Genomic DNA, 25,541 nt, shown 5'->3' with positions numbered 1-25,541 from the left:
GATGAATGGCAGTGAGAGGAATGAATCTTCTTCCTTGCCAGATGGTTTGACTGAGTTCACTGCCTTTGGCTGCAAACTAGGAAAGCCTGGCAAAATACACCAAATAGACAACTCCTGGCAGACATGGGGTGTGCAAGGTACCTAAAGCTGTAAATTCTGGTAAATGTTTTTTGTTGTCTGGGTCCAAGGTCCCAGGATCTGGCTTGAATTGGGTTTCAGTCTCTCTAAAAGTAAATTCCACCCTGATAAATGGAAATAGATTACTTTCTACACAATGTCTTTCCGTTCAGTTGTAAATGGAGAGTGTTTTGAGGAGGCTTCATTTAATAATACCTTATCAGACAGCTTTCAGGAACCTGCAGTGTCTAATATGTCTGTTGCTATGGTAACAGCTGCTTGCTTATGCTCTGCATCTCATATCTGTGTCTTCCATGGGCCCCCTTCTTTTTACCAATGAAGGGGCTTGAAAAATATTCTCCACTGGGAACAATTGCAGCTCTGGCCCTCCGCTATGGAAACTACACCCACAGCACTTCATTCTGCGTGGCCTATTGGAAACAGAGCTCCAAAGGGTGTCTTTACACACGTCATATGAAAGAAGGAAATCTATAAAGCCTAAGGCGGTGAGACAAGTGCCCCTCCAGACCCAACTGAGTGGCCTGCCCCCGATGTCAGTTCCATAGAACTCTCACCAGAGAAGTTCGAGATTCTGAATTTGGTGATGGGGAGATAGGAGCTGCTACTTGTGCCCTCCTTTTTTCACTGTTTTAGGGGAGGAGGGCTGAGGGCATGGGGGCAGGTTTCTGGCCCCTAAATGAGAATGAGAAAGACCACCTACAGTGCATTTCAGTAGTCTTGAATTATTCTAATTGATCACTGTCCTTCTAAGTGGCAGGATACACCACTGGGATCCTGGAGCGTTAATACGGGGAAACTGTCTTTGTTCCTCAATCACTTAACAAAGTATGACCTCATGGTGGAGAAGGGGGTTGGCTCTGGAGCAGCCCCTTTTTTTCTAGACCTTCATCTTCACTCCCTTTGGTAGCTCTTAGTTATTCTGTGTGTTTTGTACATGCACAGATTCCCCTTCGCTGCTCCTAGACCTGCATCGCCGGCAATTCTCTCTCTCTGCCACCCCCACCTCCCCGTTCCCGGGGCTGTCTGTCTCCTGTGATGTTTTTGGTCAGCGTCGGTCTCTCTGCTCCTCGTGTGCCTGTGTATCTGAGTCCCCAGATCAGGCTGGCCACTTGCCCCCCCGCACTGGGACTCTCAGGTGGCCACCGGCCCTGAGGCTGTGGCACCCACTTGGGTACCAGCTCTCACTTTGTCTCCATCTCAGAGGAAGGTAATGAAAATAATCGAGCTTCATTAATTCCAAGCCCTGTGAGATGATAGCCATTTGGAGCCTGTTTGCCAATTAGATGGTCTAAATTAGAAGTGACCTTGGTATACTGCCACTGCTTGCCTCTCTGAGTCTAATGAAGCTTTTCTCTCCAATTCAGTCTCCTTCTCAGCTCTTTCCTCTCTCTCTCTCTCTGTCTGTGTGTGTGTGTGTATGTATGTGTGTGTGAACTGTTCATGTGTTTCCCGTTCTCCCACCTACCTCCTTTTTCATTCTTTCTCATTCTTAGATTTTAAAATCTGGTTCAGGGCTACATTTGTTTCTGGCCCATATGAATGTTAACATGGCTCTACAATTTTTCCTCATGGGTTTCAGGTTAAAAAAGAAAAAAAAAAGGATAGACAACTACATAGAAGACATTTTAGAAGGGAAACGAGACAGAGAAACAGCCCCGTGGATCCCATGGTCCAGCACCCAGCCTGGCACAGCTGGAAGGTACTAAAGGGAAGGAGGAGAAGCCTCTGAGACTCTGCTGCCGAGAGGTGCCTGGCTTGCTGGCTGCAGATGTGCTGAGACCAGCTCGCACGTCCTGGCGGCCGTCGAGGTCAGGGGAGGAAGTGAGCAGATGGACCCTCACTGGCGCTGTCGACTTTGGATCCCCTACTAGCCAGAATGCTCAGTTCTGGAAGCAGCTGGCTTTTAACTTCTTGCTTAAATGTTTTGAACAGGACCAGTACCTCATTCACAAGGAGCACAGACTGGCCAGGCCTGTGCCAGGGAGGCCTGTGTCTGAGGCTTCCCCTCTTTTTTTTCCCTCCATCTGAGGTTCTTCATTCTATTGATTTTTTTTTTACTGAAATGTGAAGGATGTGAGTCTCCTTGGGAGTCTAGGTTTTGGCAAATCTATACTTTCACTTGGAATAGAGAGCCTTTCAGAAAGAAGCTCTGCTCAGGCAGGCAGTGCCAAGGCTGTGGGAATGAGGGTCTCAGAGAAACCAAGTTCAATACTTGCTCTATGTAAATACCTTGGCTTTCCAGCGTGTGGAACTTGTTGGTTGCGTCGATCTAACCTCAGACAGGGTGGCCTTGAGAGATGAATTTGCATGAACAGTCCTGTTAAGAATTTAGTGACGTGTATATACCCCTTGGCTGTTCAAGGTATTATATTTGGCCATTTGACATCCATGACCCAGAGAAAGCAAGGAGTGGGAAGGCCTCCTTGTAATTCCATTTTCTTCTTTCGAGAAATAGTAAACATCAGCGGCCCCTCCTAGATGTCACAGTGGGGACCAGACCCACATCTAAGACTCTGGATTTTATAAGGTGTGACCTGGGGCCTTCAGGCCCACTCACCTCATAGAAACTTGAGAAGCATTAAATCATAAGCCAAAATAATGATGAAATGAACAGGAGGTAGGAACTAGGTATTTACGAATTCACGCCATCTTGCCTAGTAGTTCAAGGGCAATTAACTTGAGTTCAGGAATTTCCCTCCAAGGAGCCTGTGATTTCCTGAAATTATCTGCAATAGTCTGAAAGTATTTTGCTAGGAGCCTGTAACTTTCATCAGATTTTCTAATGAGTTTATGATCTCTAAAAGGTTACTTATTCTGGATGTGAGCATCTTGGGCACAGGCACCTGGTCTTGCTCTGTGTCACAAGCGTGCAGCACAGGGACCTTGTACAAAGTTTAGTAAATGATGGTCAGAAGAATGGATGAGCAGTCACTTGAGGCCCCTCCTTCTCATCAGCTAAGTTGTTCTGGAATTGCATCAGTGTGAAGACGCTTAGTACCAATGTGGAGCTCTTCTGTTTCTGTTGTCACATATGAGAATTGCTTAAACTTGAAGATTTTCCGCATTAGAGCAGAACTCCACTTGTTATATGTGAGACTTGTTTACTTGTTAGGAAGGTACTACCCCGGCTCAGATGATATTTTCTTCCTACATTCCTGTCAACTCTGCATACTTGACGTGGCTCAGAGGGGTGGGGAGAGCGAGTGTGGTACCCACATCATCACCATGGAGCTGCCTTTGCATGGCCACCACCACCAATCTTGAGAGACTCAAATTCTGAGGAAGTAATGGCTAAGCAATTGAATTTTCTTACCAGAAAAACTTTGACTTTTGATTAAAAGTCTGTTTAATAGTCTCAGGTCCCCTCTATACATTAATGAGTAGAGTATGGGGGGACGTAATGTAACATAAGCAGTGTTTATGGGTGTAAGATCACTGGAAGACTCGACCTACATGGATGTCAGTGTAGGAAGTGTAGGTGTTTGGACTGATGTGGCCAAACCTAAAACTTTTTGTTTGGATTTTGAGTTTGTGGATGGGGTTCTGCGGCAGAGAGAGTGAATGTGTAATGCTGAGTATGCTGTCTGTGCAGGGGAGCTGCTGGTGGCATCCAGTCCTTCGAGGGTCTCTGCGGTCTGGGCACATTTAGGGTGGCTCTGGTTATGCTGGGGCCGGTTTTTGTCCCCTCACACACTGGCATGCTCCGATGCTCCTAGCAAAAGAGAAGGTCTTTACAGAACTGTGCTCAGCCCTATTGAGTGACTGCCTTTCCCGTGGACTCTCAGCCGCCCATCAGAGACTGGCTGGGATGGATTGAACCTTCCACATTGTGTGGCAGCCAGATGTGACTGGGAGACAAGGGGTGCCAAGGCACGTGTTGAAAGAACTCAGCCTTTAGTCAACTCTCATTTTCTTCCGTGAGCAGAATTCCTCAGTGAGCCATTGGCAGGACTGTATTTTTGGCTCTTTACAAAAAAGCATGGTAACTTTAAGTGATGAGCTTGAGAAGCTGGTAGGAGAGGGAGGAGTGGACAGAGACACAGGAACATTAGTGTGCAAGAGGTGACATGCGGGGCCCTCCATTGTCCTGCACAGCAAAGAGGCTTCCGCTGCAACCTCTCTGTTCAGACACATGTGTAGATAGACCCACCAGAATTTCTAGATCCTTAGGATTCCATTTAGGGGTCTTCCTCTTTGCCTTCTGGGAATTTCTTGCCCATTAAGATTTTATATACCAAAGCTTTTTTGTTTGTTTTCAGGAAGAGGTTGGGTACACTATAGATGAGAAGGTGCAGGTAGATAAAAGTAATTACTTAAACACATATGGAGCAAGACTTACAGGTTTGGAGGCCTAGATTAAGATGCAGAGGAGCATGTGAGGTTGATGATTATATTTCGGGGAGAGTTAATTGATGGAAGGTGAAGGCAGACAAAGAACCGCTGCTTACTGCCTTCTTGAATCCCAATCAGGAATTATGATTAAAGTCGCGGCGAGACAACAGAGGGCTGATGAATTGGTGTCTTTTTTTTTTTTCTTTTTTGCCGTCATTCACACTTGATTGACTTCAACCTTTCAAGTGCAAAAGTCTCTCTTTTCCATTATTATTCATAGCCATCTGAGTTTTTCTAATTAAAGTGTATGAAAACAATTACTGATCCGTCGTACTGAGTCTGTTAGAGGGGATGTCTGCCTTACTGTAATGCGTATAAAAAGCCCAGTTTTCTATAATGATGTGCAGCTGAGGTGTTAGATAATTTTATTCTTTTTTACTCTGTAGGGCTTTTTTTTTTTTTTTTAACTTCTCATGATTCATTTTTCATAATTCCTAAAGATCCCAGGAAAGGACTGATCCTGCAGCTACAACCGAGAAAGGAGGTGGGGGGGAGTCTTTTTTCCTTTCCCTTTCTCCCCCTCTTGCCCCCAACCTCGTGCTCCCCCTCGGTTGAGGACTATAAATTAATAGGTGACCTTTCACTTCTTGGATTCCCGCTGGACTCCCCAACCACACTGGTCAGAAATGCTTTCTATTAAGAAGAAAATAGATGGAATGAGTTTGGCAGTCTCTGCTCCATTCCTAACGATTCATCAACAGCTAGACTTAACCAGCTGCCAGCGAGCTTTGTGTGAGGGTGCAGATGTCTGTGAGAGCAGGGAGTCTGTGTCACCCACATTCACCTGCCGTGCACCTGCTCTTCATAAACGCAGGGTTTCTCAGAGCCCTTCTCCATGGTGCCTGTTGCTTAATTTTTGCACCTACAGGCATCTGGGTTGCTGAGATTATCCTGATATCCCGAAACATATTAGGGAGTTACCTTTTTGGTATTTATGGGGACAGCTGTCTGAGTTTCCTCTAGGAGTGGAACCTACCACTGATGATTCTAGTGATGTGCCAGCAGTGATTTTGAGCAAGGCCAGGATCCTCAAACCATTAAAAACTGGTAGTAATTTATTTTAAATATTTAATTTCGAACAGTAATCTAGGTGTTCCAATCTTTGCAACAGCAAGTGATGATATCTCAGTAGTCGTGTTTGATGGGAAAATAATGCCTCCAGGTGGGCCTGGATGCCATGTAGAAAGGCCAGTGGTGACTGTAAGTTTCTGTAACCTCAGGGTCAGTTTACTTCTCAGGCTGTCATCAAACCGGGGATGATTTCTAATTCATTTGGGAATATCATCGCCAACTACCTTCCCATCCTATAGTAGGCGAAGGAATACTGTTTCTTTTTAAATAAAAAAACTGTTTAGCCTTACGTTGGGTATTGAGGGCCTCATGTCACATTAATGGAGGGCAAATAACTTGTTTGGACAAGCTTCTGGCCAGATGGCAGGAAAGCTTGGAGAAATAAATGCCTAAAGATCTGACCTTAAATTGTAGCTCTTTTGACTCAGGCTAATCCTGGAATTGCTGTATTGGGAAACAACAGCCGTGGCCAAGGTGGGGCTGCTCTGTTGTAGAATGTGGGGTGTGAGGCACCCTCTGTGGCTGCGACACGGGCCAGACGTTCCTTCTGATGATGTGTACCTCAGGCAAAGACCCCAGGAGAAATCCTGGCTGAAGTGAGTCATAAGAAATGCTCATTTGCACTTGATCTCAGCTTGTAAAGGGTTACAAAGTCTTGTTTCCTGGAAAATAGGCGAGTGTGTCTGTGCGTCCTTAGCCTTCCCTTTGTTCCCTTCTCTTCTTCTTCCCCTTTCCTTTGCTCTTATTCCCCTCCTCTTCTCGCCTGAATACATTTTGAAAACAGTACTACAATGCTCCCTGCTTCAAGATTACAGTGTACTTTACTAGGTATGATTTAATTAGGGCCCTTATTATGTTTTCAGCAGCTTAAGGTGGGCCTTTCAACTTATCTACCTAATTGGTTGCACAAGAAGTTTCACAGCCCATGACAAAACATTGTCAGTGATCAAAGTCAAAATTCTGCATAAAGGAAAAATATTAATAATAAGATTATTCTTCAAGTGTGCACTGCTAATTATGTCCAGAATGTAACCGTAGAAACACTTTTGACTGATGTGAGCTTTGTCTAATAAACATGAATCTTCAGTGAGCTATGAAAAGTGACACCTCCAGCTTTACACTGGTGGAGGCTAATTTTGCTTATTAAATAATTTCTACACATTTCTCTGCTTTGTGTCTTTTTCCTCTCCATTTGACTCTCCTCGTTTCTCTGCCGCTTGCTCTTCAGGTGACCACCCCTGAGATGGTGATGCCCAGCAGCATGTTCCTCCCAGCGGCTGTTCCAGATCGAGACGGGAACTCCGGTTTGGAGGAGGCAGGAAAGCAGCCTGGTTAGTGTCATCATTCTTGACCCCTGAGAATAGTAAAAAAAGAAATGAAAACCCGGGGCCAGAATTTGCATGCAGCAAGAGTGCCAAGAATTCTTTACTATACTCCTAAGCTGAATGTAACCTTTTAAGGGATGAGGGGCACTGTTGTCAGCTACTGGATACTCTGGTTCTTGGTATGTATTTGTGTATTCTTCATATGGTTTGAAGTGAGAAAAAAATGAGGTGAGAACCAGTGGGGTTTTGGTGGACACATGTCCCCTTAGACTATATAGTGAGAAACTAAATAACCAGAGAGTCAGTAGACCCATGACTTATCATCCGAAGTTGTTATATGCTCCCTCTCTGAGGACTTATTAGGGACTTGTGGAGCACACGGGTGATCTCAGGGCTCTGGATTAGTTATCGTTCTAGGCACTGTCTCAGCACGGAGCTCTTCTCTGAGATTCCAGGACTGCCTTATAGGAGGCAGCAGAGGGGTGCACTTGGAAAGAACACTGTTGTAGACATGGACGCAGGTGCTGGTGGTGCCCTGAGGTGGGTGCTAGCACCCATCTGTTTATGAGTCCCTCCTACATCTTTGACATCTTGTTGGCAGCTAAGATTTAAGTTGGGAAGACTTAAACCACCCTACTGTCCCACCTCCTCCCTTGTGATTTTTCCATATTAGGCAGTGTACAGCTGACCTAAAAAAGGGTCAGAATATTTATGGGTGTGATGATCTCACCGTAGAAAAAAATTTTAATGTATTTTCATAATTGGCCACTTGAATGTTCACTGCTTATTGAACAGAGAGGACAGTTGAGTCACATTATAACAAGAAGTTTAATGCCTCAAAATATATACATTCCAAAATTTCTCACATTAATTACAGTGGATAGCAGTTCTTGCAAATTGCCCACAGCCTAGGACGGCAGTAATTCACATATTCTACAGTTCAGATCTATGTAAAGGGGGAGATCCTTCAAACCAGTTTTATGGTTTAAAAGACAGATCTGTGCTATGGTATAGGCCTACTAGGAGCTGAGACTTTCTTGTGTTTCCTTTTCTTCCTCTCTCTTCCTGTGTACCTGCTTACATAACATGTGCTCTCGGGGCAGACACGCGGCTCTGTGGATGGAGAGTGTGTGTCTGAGGTTGGGCACTTCCCTCGTCATCAGACTCTGTGTTCATGAGGCCTTGCTGGGTAGACAACTCTAAGTCTTCGTCATCATTGGGCTTGATTTTTTTCTTTTCCAGAAACCTCAGATGATCTGGGAAAGAACATCTTGCCCTCTGCGAGCACAGAACACAGTGGAGATCTGAAACCCTCTCCTGCTGACCCAGGCTCTGTGAGAGAGGATTCAGGCTTCCTGTGCTGGAAGAAGGGGTGCAACCAGGTTTTCAAAACTTCCGCCACTCTCCAGACGCACTTCAACGAGGTTCATGCCAAGAGGCCTCAGCTGCCCGTGTCGGATCGCCATGTGTACAAGTACCGCTGCAACCAGTGCAGCTTGGCTTTCAAGACCGTGGAAAAGCTGCAGCTCCACTCTCAGTACCACGTGATCAGAGCTGCCACCATGTGCTGTCTCTGTCAGCGCAGTTTCCGAACTTTTCAGGCTCTGAAAAAACACCTTGAGACGAGCCACCTGGAGTTGAGTGAGGCCGACATCCAGCAGCTTTATGGTGGCCTTCTGGCCAATGGGGACCTCCTGGCAATGGGAGACCCCACCCTGGCTGAGGACCACACCATAATCGTTGAGGAAGACAAGGAGGAAGAGAGTGACTTGGAGGATAAACAGAGCCCAACGGGCAGCGACTCTGGGTCGGTACAAGAAGACTCGGGCTCAGAGCCAAAGAGAGCGCTACCTTTCAGAAAAGGCCCCAACTTCACCATGGAAAAATTTTTAGACCCTTCTCGCCCTTACAAGTGTACTGTCTGCAAGGAATCTTTTACTCAAAAGAACATCCTGCTAGTGCACTACAATTCTGTCTCCCACCTGCATAAGTTAAAGAGAGCCCTTCAAGAATCGGCAACTGGTCAGCCAGAACCCACCAGCAGCCCTGACAACAAACCTTTTAAGTGTAACACTTGTAACGTGGCCTATAGCCAGAGTTCCACTCTGGAGATCCACATGCGGTCTGTGTTGCATCAAACCAAGGCCCGGGCAGCCAAGCTCGAGGCTGCAAGTGGCAGTAGCAATAGCACTGGGAACAGCAGCAGTGTCTCCCTGAGCTCCTCCACCCCAAGTCCTGTGAGCACCAGTGGCAGTAACACCTTTACCACCACCAATCCAAGCAGTGCTGGCATCACTCCGAGCACCAACCTGCTGAGCCAAGTGCCCGCAGAAAGTGTAGGAATGCCACCCCTGGGGAATCCCATCAGTGCCAACATTGCTTCCCCTTCAGAGCCCAAGGAGGCCAATCGGAAGAAGCTGGCAGATATGATCGCATCCAGGCAGCAACAGCAGCAGCAGCAGCAACAGCAGCAGCAGCAGCAACAAGCACAGACACTGGCCCAGGCCCAGGCTCAAGTTCAAGCTCACCTGCAGCAGGAGCTGCAGCAGCAGGCAGCCCTGATCCAGTCCCAGCTGTTTAACCCAACTCTCCTTCCTCACTTCCCCATGACCACCGAGACCCTGCTACAGCTGCAGCAGCAGCAGCACCTCCTCTTCCCCTTCTACATCCCCAGCGCCGAGTTCCAGCTCAACCCTGAGGTGAGCTTGCCGGTGACTAGTGGGGCTCTGACGTTGACGGGGACAGGCCCAGGCCTGCTGGAAGATCTGAAGGCCCAGGTTCAGATCCCACAGCAGGGCCATCAGCAGATCCTTCAGCAGCAGCAAAGCCAGCTCTCTCTGTCCCAAAGTCACTCAACCCTCCTACAGCCCAGCCAGCACATCGAAAAGAAAAACAAACTGGTCATGAAAGAGAAGGAAAAAGAAAGCCTGAGAGAGAGGGATGGTGCCGAGGGGGGAGAGGGCAACTCCGGACCAAAGGAATCACTGCCAGATGCCTTGAAGGCCAAAGAGAAGAAAGAATTGGCCCCAGGGGGTAGTTCTGAGCCTTCTATGCTCCCTCCACGCATCGCCTCGGATGCCAGAGGGAACGCCACCAAGGCCTTGCTGGAGAACTTTGGCTTTGAGCTGGTCATTCAGTATAATGAGAACAAGCAGAAGGTGCAGAAGAAGAATGGGAAGACCGAGCAGGGGGAGAATCCAGAAAAGCTCGAGTGTGACTCCTGCGGCAAGTTGTTTTCTAACATCTTGATTTTAAAGAGTCATCAAGAGCATGTTCATCAAAATTACTTTCCCTTTAAACAGCTAGAGAGATTTGCCAAACAGTACCGAGAGCACTACGACAAACTCTACCCCCTGAGGCCTCAGACCCCTGAGCCGCCGCCCCCACCCCCACCCCCTCCTCCACCCCCGCTTCCGGCAGCGCCACCCCAGCCGGCCTCCACACCAGCCATCCCCGTGTCGGCCCCACCCATCACTTCACCCACGATCGCACCGGCCCAGCCATCCGTGCCACTTACCCAGCTCTCCATGCCCATGGAGCTGCCCATCTTCTCGCCATTGATGATGCAGACAATGCCGCTGCAGACCTTGCCGGCTCAGCTGCCGCCTCAGCTCGGACCTGTGGAACCTCTGCCTGCGGACCTGGCCCAGCTGTACCAGCATCAGCTCAATCCAGGTCTGCTCCAGCAGCAGAACAAGAGGCCTCGCACCAGGATCACGGATGACCAGCTCCGAGTCCTGCGGCAATATTTTGACATTAACAACTCCCCCAGTGAAGAGCAGATCAAAGAGATGGCAGACAAGTCCGGGTTGCCCCAGAAAGTGATCAAGCACTGGTTCAGAAACACTCTCTTCAAAGAGCGGCAGCGTAACAAGGACTCCCCTTACAACTTCAGCAATCCTCCTATCACCAGCCTGGAAGAGCTCAAGATTGACTCTCGGCCTCCTTCGCCGGAACCTCAGAAGCAGGAGTACTGGGGGAGCAAGAGGTCTTCAAGAACAAGGTTTACTGACTACCAGCTGAGGGTCCTACAGGACTTCTTTGATGCCAATGCTTACCCAAAGGACGATGAATTTGAGCAACTCTCTAATCTACTGAACCTTCCCACCCGAGTCATAGTGGTCTGGTTTCAAAACGCCCGACAGAAGGCCAGGAAAAATTATGAGAATCAGGGAGAGGGCAAAGATGGAGAGCGGCGTGAGCTTACAAATGATAGGTATATTCGAACGAGCAACTTGAACTACCAGTGCAAAAAATGTAGCCTGGTGTTTCAGCGCATCTTTGATCTCATCAAGCACCAGAAGAAGCTGTGTTACAAGGATGAGGATGAGGAGGGGCAGGATGACAGCCAAAATGAGGACTCCATGGATGCCATGGAGATCCTGACGCCCACCAGCTCCTCCTGCAGCACCCCAATGCCCTCCCAGGCTTATAGCGCCCCAGCGCCCACAGCCAGTACAGCTTCCTCTGCTTTCTTGCAGCTTACCTCAGAGGCTGACGAACTGGCCGCCTTCAGTTCAAAACCAGAGGCGAGTGATGAGAAACCAAAGCAGGCTGAACCTCCCAGTGCACAGCCAAACCAAACTCAAGAGAAGCAAGGACAACCAAAGGCAGAGCTGCAGCAGCAAGACCAGCCCGAGCAGAAGACAAATGCAGCCCAGCAAAAGCTCCCGCAGCTGACGCCCCCCGCTTCGTTACCACAGGCGCCCCCCCCTCAGTGCCCCTTACCCCAGTCGAGCCCCAGTCCCTCTCAGCTCTCCCACCTGCCCCTCAAGCCTCTCCACACGTCCACTCCTCAGCAGCTGGCCAACCTACCTCCTCAGCTAATCCCCTACCAGTGTGACCAGTGCAAGCTGGCGTTCCCATCGTTTGAGCACTGGCAGGAGCATCAGCAGCTCCACTTCTTGAGCGCACAGAACCAGTTCATCCACCCCCAGTTTTTAGACAGGTCACTGGATATGCCTTTCATGCTGTTTGACCCTAGTAACCCACTGCTGGCAAGCCAGCTGCTCTCTGGGGCCATACCTCAGATTCCGGCAAGCTCGGCCACTTCCCCTTCAACTCCCACCTCCACGATGAACACTTTGAAGAGGAAGCTGGAGGAAAAGGCCAGTGCGAGCCCTGGAGAAAATGACAGTGGGACGGGAGGAGAAGAACCTCAGAGAGACAAGCGTTTGAGGACAACTATTACACCAGAACAGCTAGAAATTCTCTACCAAAAGTATCTCTTGGACTCCAATCCAACTCGAAAGATGTTGGATCACATTGCGCATGAGGTGGGTTTGAAGAAACGCGTGGTACAAGTCTGGTTTCAGAACACCCGAGCCCGGGAAAGGAAAGGACAGTTCCGGGCTGTGGGCCCAGCGCAGGCCCACAGGCGATGCCCTTTTTGCAGAGCACTCTTCAAAGCCAAGACTGCCCTGGAGGCTCATATCCGATCCCGTCACTGGCATGAAGCCAAGAGAGCTGGCTACAACCTAACTCTGTCTGCAATGCTCTTAGACTGCGATGGGGGACTCCAGATGAAAGGAGATATTTTTGATGGAACTAGCTTTTCCCACCTACCCCCAAGCAGCAGTGATGGCCAAGGTGTTCCCCTCTCACCTGTGAGCAAAACCATGGAGTTGTCTCCCAGAACTCTTCTTAGCCCTTCTTCCATCAAGGTGGAAGGGATTGAAGATTTTGAAAGCCCTTCCATGTCCTCAGTTAATCTAAACTTTGACCAGACTAAGCTGGACAACGACGACTGTTCCTCGGTCAACACAGCGATCACAGATACCACTACTGGAGACGAGGGCAACGCAGATAACGACAGTGCGACGGGAGTAGCGACTGAAACCAAATCCTCTTCTGCGCCCAGTGAAGGGTTGACCAAAGCGGCCATGATGGCAATGTCCGAGTATGAAGATCGGTTGTCATCCGGTCTGGTCAGCCCAGCCCCGAGCTTTTATAGCAAGGAGTATGACAATGAAGGTACAGTGGACTACAGCGAAACCTCCAGCCTTGCAGACCCTTGCTCCCCAAGCCCTGGTGCAAGTGGGTCAGCAGGCAAATCTGGAGACAGCGGGGATCGGCCCGGGCAGAAACGTTTTCGCACTCAAATGACCAATCTGCAGCTGAAGGTCCTCAAGTCATGCTTTAATGACTATAGGACACCCACCATGCTAGAGTGTGAAGTCCTGGGCAATGACATTGGACTGCCAAAGAGAGTTGTTCAGGTCTGGTTCCAGAATGCCCGGGCAAAAGAAAAGAAGTCCAAATTAAGCATGGCCAAGCATTTTGGTATAAACCAAACAAGTTACGAGGGACCCAAAACAGAGTGCACTTTGTGTGGCATCAAGTACAGCGCTCGGCTGTCTGTACGTGACCATATCTTTTCCCAACAGCATATCTCCAAAGTTAAAGACACCATTGGAAGCCAGCTGGACAAGGAAAAAGAGTACTTTGACCCAGCCACTGTACGTCAGTTGATGGCTCAACAAGAGTTGGACCGGATTAAAAAGGCCAATGAGGTCCTCGGACTGGCAGCTCAGCAGCAAGGGATGTTTGACAACGCCCCTCTTCAGGCTCTCAACCTTCCTACAGCATATCCGGCGCTCCAGGGCATTCCTCCCGTGTTGCTCCCTGGCCTCAACAGCCCCTCCTTGCCGGGCTTTACGCCATCCAACACAGGTGGGTTCTTCTCTCGGTGATTCTCCCAGTATTAAACAGCCGCTCAATCAGTGCTTGTTCTGTGGCTACCACACAAAATCTCTGAGTGTTGGGCAGACAGGAAGCTCCCCTTTTCTAGTCCTCTAACAGCAATAAAACTTCATGTCCCTTCCACTGAGTCTTGCTAGCGCTCTGGTGTCCATGACTCTTGACTTTCCCGGTTCAAGGATGGGGACCTTGTGGCTGGAACAATCTCCTGGAACCATTTTCATGCCTGGTGTTCAGCAGCACCACCAGGGTGTGTGCTACAGGCGTGAACTTGCGGGTCCTGGCGTATTAGACCCTGGGGTATTTTTGAGACAGCAGTTTCCATCATAGACCCTTCCATTCAGTCCATGTGGAAATGCAGATGCCATCTCAATATCTGTTGAAAGTATAAAACTTTTGAATATTCTAGCTAATTCTGGATTGTGCCCTCTGGAAATAGGTTCAAGAGAATTTAAACCAACTTTTTGCCTTCCCCTGGGGTCCCACTGCCTTTTTTAGAGATCTGCTCTGGCAGGAGAGATGCTACCAGGAAGAAGCTCTCATATGGTGGAGCCTCACTCCTGAGGTTCTCTTTGAGTCAGAAACACAGTGCTATGTTAGGTTGGTTTGGTTTGGTTTGCTTTTTGCTGCACCCTGCAGCATGTGGGATCTTAGCTCTCCGACCAGGTATTGAGCCCGTGCCCTCTGCAGTGGAAGCACGTAGCCTTAACCACTGGACTGTCAGGGAAGTCCCTGGTTTCTAATTAGACAGCCTTTGTATTGGAATGCACGGACCAGGAACTTGTATTGGGCAATGTGGTTCTGAATTATGACATGTTTTAGTCCTCTAGCAGACAAAAAAATGTTAATGGTCATTTTTAGGGGTGTTCAGTCACCCCTTCATTGTCTTCTGCCCATTTCCCTTTCTAATTCAGAGTCACATACTTCGTACTTATTTTTACACTTCATAGGGAGTTATACAGTTCTTCCTGTGTAACCTCTCTTGTTCCTCTTCCTCTGTCCTCACCCGTCTTCTCTAGATCCAGCTGTCCTTCCTAAACTGGACCTTCACCTCCAGAATCCTGTGAGATTTAGGTACAAGTTAACGAGTCCCTCCACAGCCTGTATTGACCAGTGCACAGTCACCAAAGGAGAGCCTCCTTACCTTCAAAACATGTCCCTGTTCACAGGGGTTGAAGCGGTTCTGCTGCTTTCCAGAGCAGCCCTGGCTTCTGGTTGAATTAAATCCAAGTTTTATAACTTTGGCAGTGTTTTACAAAACGTGAGGCTACCTCATTCCTGATCCCAGTTTCTTAACCAAAGAGAAGACAAGAAAAGAAAGCATTAAGATGTAGAAGTCGTTGCTTACATGTGTTGGCAAGTAATGTCACAGAATGATGTTAAAAGTGGGCTAGACATAAGCCAGGAAACAGGCTATGGAAAATGGCTGGGCACTGAACTATCCTTGCAGCCTGGGACCTTGGCAGAGGGGCTTGGGAAGCTCCAATACTTCATAATGATGTGAAAAAATTAGAATCAGAATGTCTGATCTATCCCCCTTGTTTTACAGATTAGAAAACTGAGGCCCAGAGAGGTCAAAACCATTCGGCAAGCTAGGGTAGGAGCCAGTGCTCCCACCCAGGCCTCTGGGCTCCCAGTACTGTGCACTCCTTCCACAGCACCCGGTATGAGCCAGTCAGTCAACAGGTATATGTTTAGTGCTACTCAGGTTCTGACCACTTAGAGTGGACTCCAGGTAGGAAATATGCTCTTAGGCATTCAAGGCAGCCAGGCATTGTCCCAGCTACCACCATCTGACTGTACCACAGCTCCCAGGAGCACTGGAATTAGGAAAGAAAGGACTTGTTTAATATGTCAGGCCCAATGGTAAGCTCTTTCTGTATAACCTTCCATTTACTCTCTACATCCACCTACTGTGGAAAGCTGAGGTTCCAAGCAGTCAACTTATAGGCCCAATATCACATGGCAGATGTGTGTCAGCCATACCATGTCAGCCTGACTCAGCCTCAGGGGGATGAAGTGGCTTGTTTGGTTCTGATCTTACAGATGAAAAAACCAAGGCCACAGAATTACTGTGAGAATGTACTGAGCTACTTTATCTAACATGGCTGGTGCAGAGGCTGGTAAATAGCAGAGGTTGAGTACATGTTTCTTAAAATTGAATCTCTTTTGTGCACTGTCAGTTCAAGATAGAGTCAGGCCTTCTCTGGAAGCCTGAGGCCAGAGGGATGGGGAGATCAATAGGCATTCTTTCTCTGCCCCACTGATTGTTTGGCTCTGGCTGCAGCTCCAGCCTAAAACATGGAGCAAGCCTGTTGCCCAGAAGTAGACAGAGCCATGTCCCAAGTATGGAATTCATAATCTGGTCTGTCTCTGCCTCATTTGTGCCACTTTAACCAACAAGTCTTTACTGAGTTTTTCTAAGTCACACACATCTTCTCCTCTGATTTCGGTCCCTTAAGTGCATTCAGGGAATTGGATGATTTAATCTCAGTGGTCCCTTTCTGCCATTTTGGAAGAGTAAATTAATAATGTTATGTGATGCTGCGGGAAACATCCTCCTTGGCTATCCAAAAGTTAATGCATATTTTTCCTGGGATTGGCAACTTGAGGCAACCTTCTTCTCTTCACCTGAAATTTGAGGGTTTTGTAATGCAGTGTGATAGCCCAGGGAATACTACACCACTGGAGCCAGAAAGCAACATTGTCTTCACCTCGGTTGGGCTTCAGTGTTTTTTTCTCATGAAGGTGGTCTAGATGAAATAGTGAAGGTCTGTGGGATGTCTGATTTTACATTTTGGTGTCCTCTGAAGAGAAGGGATGCATACTGTCTAGTGTCTTGGATGTGGTCAGTGCTGTCCTTCGCGGCAACCTTGCTAGTCTTCATGAACCAGCAATAGCCTTCCAACACCCTGGAACAAAAGTTTCAACCCAGGAGATAGCTGTGGGTCAGGGAGGAGGTTGGGCTCTGGGCTGGGTGAAGGCTTTACAGGTAATGTGACTGAGGATGGGGCTGTGCCCCACGTGGGCCTGTTGACATAGTCTGCCGCCCATAAGCAGTGGTGCCTGGGGTAGGTTGTGATGTCCTAGGAATTGCTGGTGCCAGCACTTTGGGCTGTTCCATTTCTGACCTTGCTTTTCTCCTCTTCCTGTGGCTGGTTTCTCAAGCATCTGTAGTCCTAACCCTCCTGTCTGTCATTCAAATAGGGGCAGGAAAAGAAAACGGTCGTTTTCCCAGTGGACTCCAGAATCCTATTCCTAGATCGTTACATTTTTCAACAGACTTGTTAAAGCAGATCAGCTGAGCCAAAGCAGTGCCACTGTTTACCTTGAATGGACTGTTTTCATTTCTTCCCATTCCTCCTCCTCTCTCTGCCCTCCTAACACGTCCGTTCAGCTGCAGCAGTGGAGGTCAGAGAGGCACACATGTAGTGCCTGTTGTGTTTGTTCATATGGTCTTGGTGCCTGGCTGGGTTTCTTGCTTTTGCTCTCTTCTCCAGACAGCTTATGGTGGGGCCTCTTGACGGCACTATTTCTGTAGGGCTTTTGATGAAGGCCATTGGTTCAAATGGATCCCAGCTGGCAACAGCTAGTCTGGGGGCCTCCAGACTAAGTGCCTTGGGCAGACTGAATGGTAGCTGGGAGTCTGGCAAAGAATATGACTGAGTGGGATGGGTGTGGCACATTGGGCAGGAAGGTGTTGGGAGTTGTTTAGCTGATAGGGGAAGCATAGGAGCTGACCCAGGGATGGGTCGGAGTAGAATACGGACTTTCCTGCCAGGCTCTCCAACCCTGGGCCTGGCGGGAAAGCTCTGTTGAAAAGGTTGGATCAGCAGAGAGGCTCCTTCAAGTCCAAACCTTGAGCTCTTAGACCTTGTGCTAGTGACACAGGCAAAACCCCTTGAGCGTCAGCCTCACCACCCCAGACTGAAATGTTATTTCTCTCTCCATTCCTTTTAGCTTTAACGTCTCCTAAACCGAACCTGATGGGTCTGCCCAGCACAACAGTTCCTTCCCCTGGCCTCCCCACATCTGGATTACCAAATAAACCGTCCTCAGCATCGCTGAGCTCCCCGACCCCAGCACAAGCCACCATGGCGATGGCCCCTCAGCAACCCCCCCAACCCCAGCAGCAGCAGCAGCCACAGGTGCAGCCGCCGCCGCCAGCAGCCCAGCCGCCACCCGCGCCACAGCTCCCGCCGCAACAGCAGCAGCAGCAACGCAAGGACAAAGATGGTGAGAAGATAAAGGAGAAGGAAAAGGCACACAAAGCAAAAGGGGAACCCCTGCCTGTCCCCAAGAAGGAGAAAGGAGAGGCCCCCGCGGCAGCTGCAGCCACGATCTCAGCACCGCTGCCTGCCATGGAGTATGCAGTGGACCCCGCGCAGCTGCAGGCCCTGCAGGCAGCCTTGACTTCGGACCCCACAGCGTTGCTCACGAGCCAGTTTCTCCCGTACTTTGTACCAGGCTTCTCTCCTTATTACACCCCCCAGATCCCTGGCGCCCTGCAGAGCGGGTACCTGCAGCCTATGTACGGCATGGAAGGCCTGTTCCCCTACAGCCCTGCGCTGTCGCAGGCCCTGATGGGGCTGTCCCCGGGCTCCCTACTGCAGCAGTACCAGCAATACCAGCAGAGTCTGCAGGAGGCGATCCAGCAGCAGCAGCAGCGGCAACTACAACAGCAGCAGCAGCAGCAGCAGCAGCAAAAAGTGCAGCAGCAGCAGCCCAAAGCAAGCCAAACCCCAGTCCCCCAGGGGGCTGCTTCCCCAGACAAAGACCCTGCCAAAGAATCCCCCAAACCAGAAGAGCAGAAAAACGCACCCCGTGAGGTGTCCCCCCTCCTGCCGAAACCCCCCGAAGAGCCAGAAGCAGAAAGCAAAAGTGCAGACTCCCTCTACGACCCCTTCATTGTTCCAAAGGTGCAGTACAAGTTGGTCTGCCGCAAGTGCCAGGCGGGCTTCGGTGATGAGGAGGCGGCGAGGAGCCACCTGAAGTCCCTCTGCTTCTTCGGCCAGTCTGTGGTGAACCTGCAAGAGATGGTGCTTCACGTCCCCACGGGCGGCGGCGGTGGCGGCGGCGGTGGCGGCGGCGGCGGTGGCTCGTACCACTGCCTGGCGTGCGAGAGCGCGCTCTGTGGGGAGGAAGCTCTGAGTCAACATCTCGAGTCGGCCTTGCACAAACACAGAACAATCACGAGAGCAGCAAGAAACGCCAAAGAGCACCCTAGTTTATTACCTCACTCTGCCTGCTTCCCCGATCCTAGCACCGCATCTACCTCGCAGTCTGCCGCTCACTCAAACGACAGCCCCCCTCCCCCGTCGGCCGCCGCCCCCTCCTCGTCCTCCGCTTCCCCCCACGCCTCCAGGAAGTCTTGGCCGCAAGTGGTCTCCCGGGCTTTGGCCGCGAAGCCCCCTTCTTTTCCTCCTCTCTCCTCATCTTCAACGGTTACCTCAAGTTCATGCAGCACCTCAGGGGTTCAGCCCTCGATGCCAACAGACGACTATTCGGAGGAGTCTGACACGGATCTCAGCCAAAAGTCCGACGGACCGGCGAGCCCGGTGGAGGGTCCCAAAGACCCCAGCTGCCCCAAGGACAGTGGTCTGACCAGTGTAGGAACGGACACCTTCAGATTGTAAGCTTTGAAGATGAACAATACAAATGAATTTAAATAAAAAAATTAATAACAAACCAATTTCAAAAATAGACTAACTGCAATTCCAAAGCTTCTAACCAAAAAAAAAAAAAAAAAAAAAAAAAGGAAAAAAAACAAAAAGCGTGGGTTGTTTTCCCATATACCTATCTATGCCGGTGATTTTACATTCTTGTCTTTTCTTTTCTCTTTTAATATTAAAAAAAAAAAAAAAAAAAAACCTTAACCCTGTTACATTGTGTCCTTTTGAAGGTACTATTGGTCTGGGAAACAGAAGTCCACAGGGCCTCCCTATGTCTTTGGAGCTTAAACCCCTTGTATATTTGCCCCTTTTCAATAAATGCCCCACGTTGATAGCACAGAGGAGCCCGGCATGCACTGTATGGGAAAGCAGTCCACCTTGTTACAGTTTTAAATTTCTTGCTATCTTAGCATTCAGATACCAATGGCTTGCTAAAAGAAAAAAAGAAATGTAATGTCTTTTTATTCTCAGGTCAATCACTCACACTTTGTTCTGTTTTCAGAATCATTGTTTTAAATATATTATTTTTTTGGGTTTTGGGGGTTTTTTTGTTTGTTTTGGGTTTTTTTTTTTTTTTTTGGTTTTGTTTGTTTGTTTGTTTTGGTTCGTTTTTGTTTTTGTTCCAGAAAAGATTTTTTTGTTTTGTTAATTTAAAAACGGGCAGAAAGTATTTGAGAAAAACAATGTGAACTGCTTTAGCTTTCTGGGGATTTTAAGGATAGCTTTTCTGCTGAAGCCAATTTCAAGGGGAAAAAGTTAAGCACTCCCACTTTCAGAAAAAAAAAAACCCACACAGAGTGTTGAGGACTTGTAGCTTAAAAAAAATAAGTTTTAAAAACTGACTTTCTGTATTTATGATAGATATGACCATTTTTGGTGTTGAGTAGATTGTTGCATTGGAAATGAACTGAAGCAGTATGGTAGATTTAAAAGGAAAAAAAAATCTTTTGTGTACATTTAGCTTTTTGTATGGTCCAGCTGACAGCTCCTCATTTGATGTTGTCTTGTTCATTCCTAGCAGATAGATTGCAATCCGTTGATTCGCCTAAGCTTTTCTCCCCTTTGTCCCTTAATTCCACTTTCTCTTTCCTCCTCCCACCCTATGATCTCCCACGTAAGGTAGCTGCCTTCATTTCTTAGAGGGTAGCTGCAGAATTATTTTATAAAACTAAAGAAAGAACTTCAAAGGGTTCTAGGGGTCATTAGGATCCTCGCAGATTATTTTTGGTTGGGGAGTTGAAACTTTTTAAAGGCATATAATTCTAGTTACCTATGTCTGTTAGCCTTGTACATTTATTTTTTATTTATCCCTCCTTTGGTTTTTCTTTTCACCCTTTTTTTCCCCTCCTTGTTTGGTAGGTGCTTCAAATATTCTTTTTCCTAAACTTAAAGCATTTGTTTCGGTTTGTGTAATTGGGCTGTGTGCTTTTCTTTTCTAAAAAAGTTTTTGGTTAGGGGTTTGGTTTCTGTGTTTTTGTTTTGTTTTCTTTCCTCTCTCAGAAAAAGAAATTTCATGCTTTAAATAAAATCCAAAGACACACCCTTTCACTGCTGAGGCAGAAAAAAGGGAAAGGGTTCTTGTTACTTGAGAATTTGTTTCTGATTTAAACAAACAAGACTTAGTTTAATAAAAGAGTAAAAACAAAAGATTCCCAGGTTGTTATGTGCTTCTTCTGCAAGCAGAGAGGCAACTGTTAATGACAATTCCATATACCAAAAGACACATTTTTTACTTCAAAGTTTTGTCCTTGTGTTAGGCAGTCTGAGCGGCGGGCGAGTGGTCCAGAGCGCAGCCAACAGAGAAGCAGCTAGCGGTGCGCGTACCAAGAGCAAACAGGAGCCGAGTGTGAGGCACTCGCGTTTATGTGCATACCCGTATTCCTGTAACACAACACAACGCAACATACACCCTTTCTCATCTTAAAAAGCAGTCTGAACTTTGAAAGGAAACTTTGTGCTGCTATAACTTAGATTTTGGAGACAAATAGATGCTTTGCTATTTCACTTTCATAGCCAAACATCAACAGAAAAAAAATCTCCCCTTACCCCGAAAGTGTGAAATCCTTCTCCCCTTCATTCTCTTCCTTATGTTTCAAAAGGGAACTTTGAAGACTGTGAATGCAGGTTCCATCTGGTCACCTTTCGGGCTTCTTTCCCCAGTGCTGAAGCCACTCATCGACTGTGCAAAAAGACTGGAGCATTCCAAGAGCTGAAAATGGATTTCTTTTTTTTTTTTCTCTTTTTCTTTTTTAGCCGGGACTATTTTATTTTTATGAATTTGTTTTTAGTTTAATGAAAGAGTAGATCCTGAACTGTTGTATATATTTCTAACTAGGCTGATTGATGCACAGTGCAAACTCCTTTTTTTAATTGTTTTTTTTTAAGTAGAAATACTAAAGAATACCATCTAACTATTCATACCAGTATCCAGTCGTAGCATAAGGTGTCAAAAACAAGTACGCAAAACATTTGCTGTTTTAACAAGCTATTTCTTTTAACAAGAATTCTTGTATTTCTCCCTGTGTTTGAGATGAACATTTTTAAATTCTGAAGTTGTACAGTTTTTTGTTTTCCATTATTTTATCTTGTTTGTAACTCTATGAAATATATATATATTTTTTGCCATTTAACTGTTGTATGTTACTCTGTGTCTGTATCATATAGAAAAAAATTGTTTTTGTTTTTGGTTCTCTATGTGATACCAATTAACAGTTTAACACTAACTTTACCTGTCAAATTCTGCTAGGTCTTTTCTGAAAACTTTGTTTTTTAAAAATGATAATTGCTTGGTAATAGTGCAATTTCTATCCCTTTCCCTCCCCTCCTCAACTTTAAGTTCATTTCCTTATCCTTTTGCCACCCCCTCCCCAATTTTTTTTCTTTTTTCTTTTTTGAGCTACCATGCCATCCTCCCTCTGTGAGGCAGAGTGACTGTCAGTGTTTTGTTATGCCATGCCTCGACCTGTGGGTGTGTTCAGTGACAGCAAGGTGGGTGGGTAGACTGGCTAAGCATGCTTCCACCCACCAGTATTCCTCAAAAGGGTTATGTGAGTGTTTCAACCTGGAGTGGGTTGCACACTTAATGCTTTCCTCTACAACTATACCACCCACCTATATGTTCATTCAAAAAAGGAAAAATTCTTCTCAACATTAACCCAGAAGTAGCAAAGCAGTCAGTGATGGTGAAGCTTAGAGGTCAAACATGAGCTAGTTAGGTGTCTATGGGCTGACATCCGCCAGGGCTGTGACCAGTATCATTTACAGAGCATGAATTCACTACAATGCTCAACTGTCTATATAAGTCTCACTTGGAGAATTTATTCCTGCCTGCTGCAAAGCAGGTAGCTGAATAGGATATCTCAACTCACTTTTTAAATTAGTTCTTCACCTCCATTGACACTTCATATTTTGGTTGATTGTTTTTTTTTCTGAATCTCCACAGTGTGGGTTGGTGCTAGACACCATTCACTCATAGCGCCAAAAGGGCCCACAAAACAGGACTTATTTCCTCCATCCTCCAAAAAGAAACTTAATAAGGAAACACACACACACACAAATACACACACACACACACACACACGGAAAAGTTTAATAAATCTAGGAAGTTTTTTTTTAATTAAAAGATATTTAAAGAGATGAATGTGGCCAAAGTTTTACACAATTGAAAATAGAGTAAAACAGACGGCATGTGTTTAAACCTGAGTTTATCAGGCATGGCAGGAAGTTGCAGGAGAGAGAGGCAGTGACCCAAGCCAGTGCACTTGATGTTCATGGACATATATTTTTTTTAAATAATAAATTAAATTAAAACACTTTAAATAGAAACATAAATTGAGTTGGTTGTTTGTTGGCGCTGAGATACTGCCCACTGTGAAACAAAGCTTTGACTAGTTTTTTTTTGTTTGTTTACTTTCTTCGGGGGGGGGAGGGGGGCAAGTTTGGGTAGGAAAGAAAGCATACACGAACGTGACCCTGAGGTGAAGAGGTATATGAACAGCCTTTGCAATGTACAAAAACAAACAAAAAAAAAAAAACAAGAAAAAAAACAACAAAAAAACAACAAAAAAATACAAAAAAAAAAAAATAGAGCAAGTGAAACCAAAAATGATGTTCTTGGTGTTTTTCTATAATGTAGTCTTGTTAGCTTTTTTGTTACTGTAACAATGCTGATCTCGAACTGTACCAAAATACATGGAGATTAACAGAACCACATGGAACTTTCAAACTGAAAAAATTTGTCACAAAAACTTTGTTGTCATAGTTAAGTTGATTGTAGATGGTAATTGAATATACTCCTTTGAAAATATTTCATCAAGTATGTTTCCTGCTCATTGTGATACATTAAAAAAAATATGAGCAAAACTTCTTGTCTCTGTCACCAGATTTTGTGTGTGCACGTGTGAGAAAGGTTGATGGCTGGCAAGGTGTAAGTCTGAACAGTATCCTGAGGTTGTGTGGGTAGGGATACTTATTCTGATTCTTTGGTGATTCTAAGTGTACTTGTCTCTCGTGGCACTCATGAAAGTGCAGGAAGTTTCGGTGATGGTGCTGACTAGCTTATTTCCTTGAGTAAGTCTGACAGCTTGGATGATATTTGGCCCCAAAGAGCCCTAATGGCATTTATACTTTTAATTCAAATGTTTCTATGAGAATTTTAGGTACCTGAGACAACCAAAAGCAAGGAATTTTTGCTGACGGCGAAGAAAGAGGTAAGTTTAACGTCTCTGAAACGGGAATTAGATCCAGTGTTGATGACGGAAGGGTATGAAAGGTAAGCTGGATTAAATGGATGATTGACTACATTTACCTTTCCTAGTAAAGGGCTTTTTAAACCCCTATTAGAGCAGAATTTGAGTTAAGAACAGTCTTCAAAACAGTAATAGCATTAGTAATTCCTATGTACAAGAGGAAACTCTGTCCTCTTATCAAAAACCTTCCCTTAAAGCAGAAAATGTGTGAAATTCATTAGTAAGGCATACATCCAAGATCAGGCCCAAAGGCCTTCCATTCATCTCTAATTTATAGCCAAAGCCCATAAATAATTTACACAACTCTAGCGGTGGGCCTGGATGGCACCGCAAGCTAGCTGTGTCCTTGTAAGGTCTGCAGCATCTTTCCTCAGCCAACAGGGGTCTTTTCTACCCCAGGAGTTGAGCTATGAAACCCTCTTCTATTGGCTTAGACAGCCATTGTCCACCAAGTCTTTTTTCTTAGTTCCTGCAGCAGGCATTCAAGAAGCAGCAGTGACCCTATTAACTCAACATTTCAAAAGAATTCTACAGCTGGTAGAGGCATTACTAGTGCTCAGAAAGGAAAAGCTGGTTCCCTCACTGGTAGCTGGAACCTCTATGCTAAACAAGTAGTGTCACTGTCCCTAATGAAACCCTGCTCTTTCCCCAGGCATTGTACCTTTCCTTCGGGTGTTCCTGCAGAAGCAGATGGCTTCTATCTCAGTATGTTTTCTTGGCACACAGTTATGTCACTGATCTTTCTTTTGACCCCATGAAAAGGTACAGTATGATAAAAATTGTTCAGACCCAAAGCCAAGTCTGCCTTTCTAGGCTATAATTATTTTAGGATCTGGCAGGATCACATTGAAATGTTTTAAATGGAACTAGTTTTGCAGCAAAGTTTTGCTGCTTCAGCTCTTTGGAGGAAGGTGACTGCAATTCAAATTCTTCTTGAGATAAATTTTTAACAAGAAAATAAGACAAAACCTTAGTGATGATTGAGGCCTTTGTATCAGAAAATCTCTCTAAGCACCTGAATTACACTGAGAGAGGGGAGGGTAAGGGACTCTTTCCATTACTGGAAAAGCTTTATACTAAAGGGAAAAGAAGTCTTCCAATCTGGCTTCAATATCATGCTCATGTGGATATTAATCTCCTTGGAATTAATAGTTTTCCCCCCTGGAAAATGTGAAACAGCAAAATCTTAGAATGGCTGATATGTGTTAGTCGGGTAGCTGTTTCTAATTTTTCTTTAAAGAAATATCTGTAGTGCCTAGCTCCTGTTATAGACTAATGACCTTACAAATCTCACTTTTAACAAGTTTAGACTTCAAGTTACAGGAGCACAAGCAGTTTAAGAGTCAAGCTGAAGGATGAGAAGTTTGCACCTGCTGCTCTGCTCTCCAGCCTTAATTACAGCAGGACAGATGTGCTCGCTCAGTCTCTGTACATTACTGCTGGGGGTGGACCAGCCAAGGCTCTGGCAAAACTTGCAAATTTAGTGCTCTCGGGGC

General features: G+C 46.5%; 1 protein-coding gene across 5 annotated transcripts in view; it reads left to right on the top strand.

The window, feature by feature from the left end:
- The window catches only part of ZFHX3 (zinc finger homeobox 3), a 243,686-nt gene extending 219,798 nt beyond the window's left edge, over positions 1-23,888 (top strand). For 4 of the 5 annotated variants that reach the window (XM_057711282.1, XM_057711280.1, XM_057711278.1 and 1 more), the window contains 4 exons: positions 6,830-6,932; positions 8,169-13,598; positions 17,586-19,257; positions 21,397-23,888. In XM_057711282.1, coding sequence (XP_057567265.1) covers positions 6,830-6,932; positions 8,169-13,598; positions 17,586-19,257; positions 21,397-21,406 — 7,215 coding nt within the window. In that variant the 3' untranslated portion in view covers positions 21,407-23,888. Of the gene's footprint in view, positions 1-6,829; positions 6,933-8,168; positions 13,599-17,585 lie in introns of all 5 variants that reach the window. The other variant, XM_057711281.1, reaches the window with a different exon arrangement.
- Positions 23,889-25,541: the final 1,653 nt, after the last annotated feature.

Source organism: Hippopotamus amphibius, chromosome 16 (genome assembly GCF_030028045.1).
Source record: "Hippopotamus amphibius kiboko isolate mHipAmp2 chromosome 16, mHipAmp2.hap2, whole genome shotgun sequence".
Taxonomy (NCBI): domain Eukaryota; kingdom Metazoa; phylum Chordata; class Mammalia; order Artiodactyla; family Hippopotamidae; genus Hippopotamus; species Hippopotamus amphibius.
Note: the sequence above shows the minus strand (reverse complement) of the source record. Positions and strands in the feature narration are given on the sequence as shown.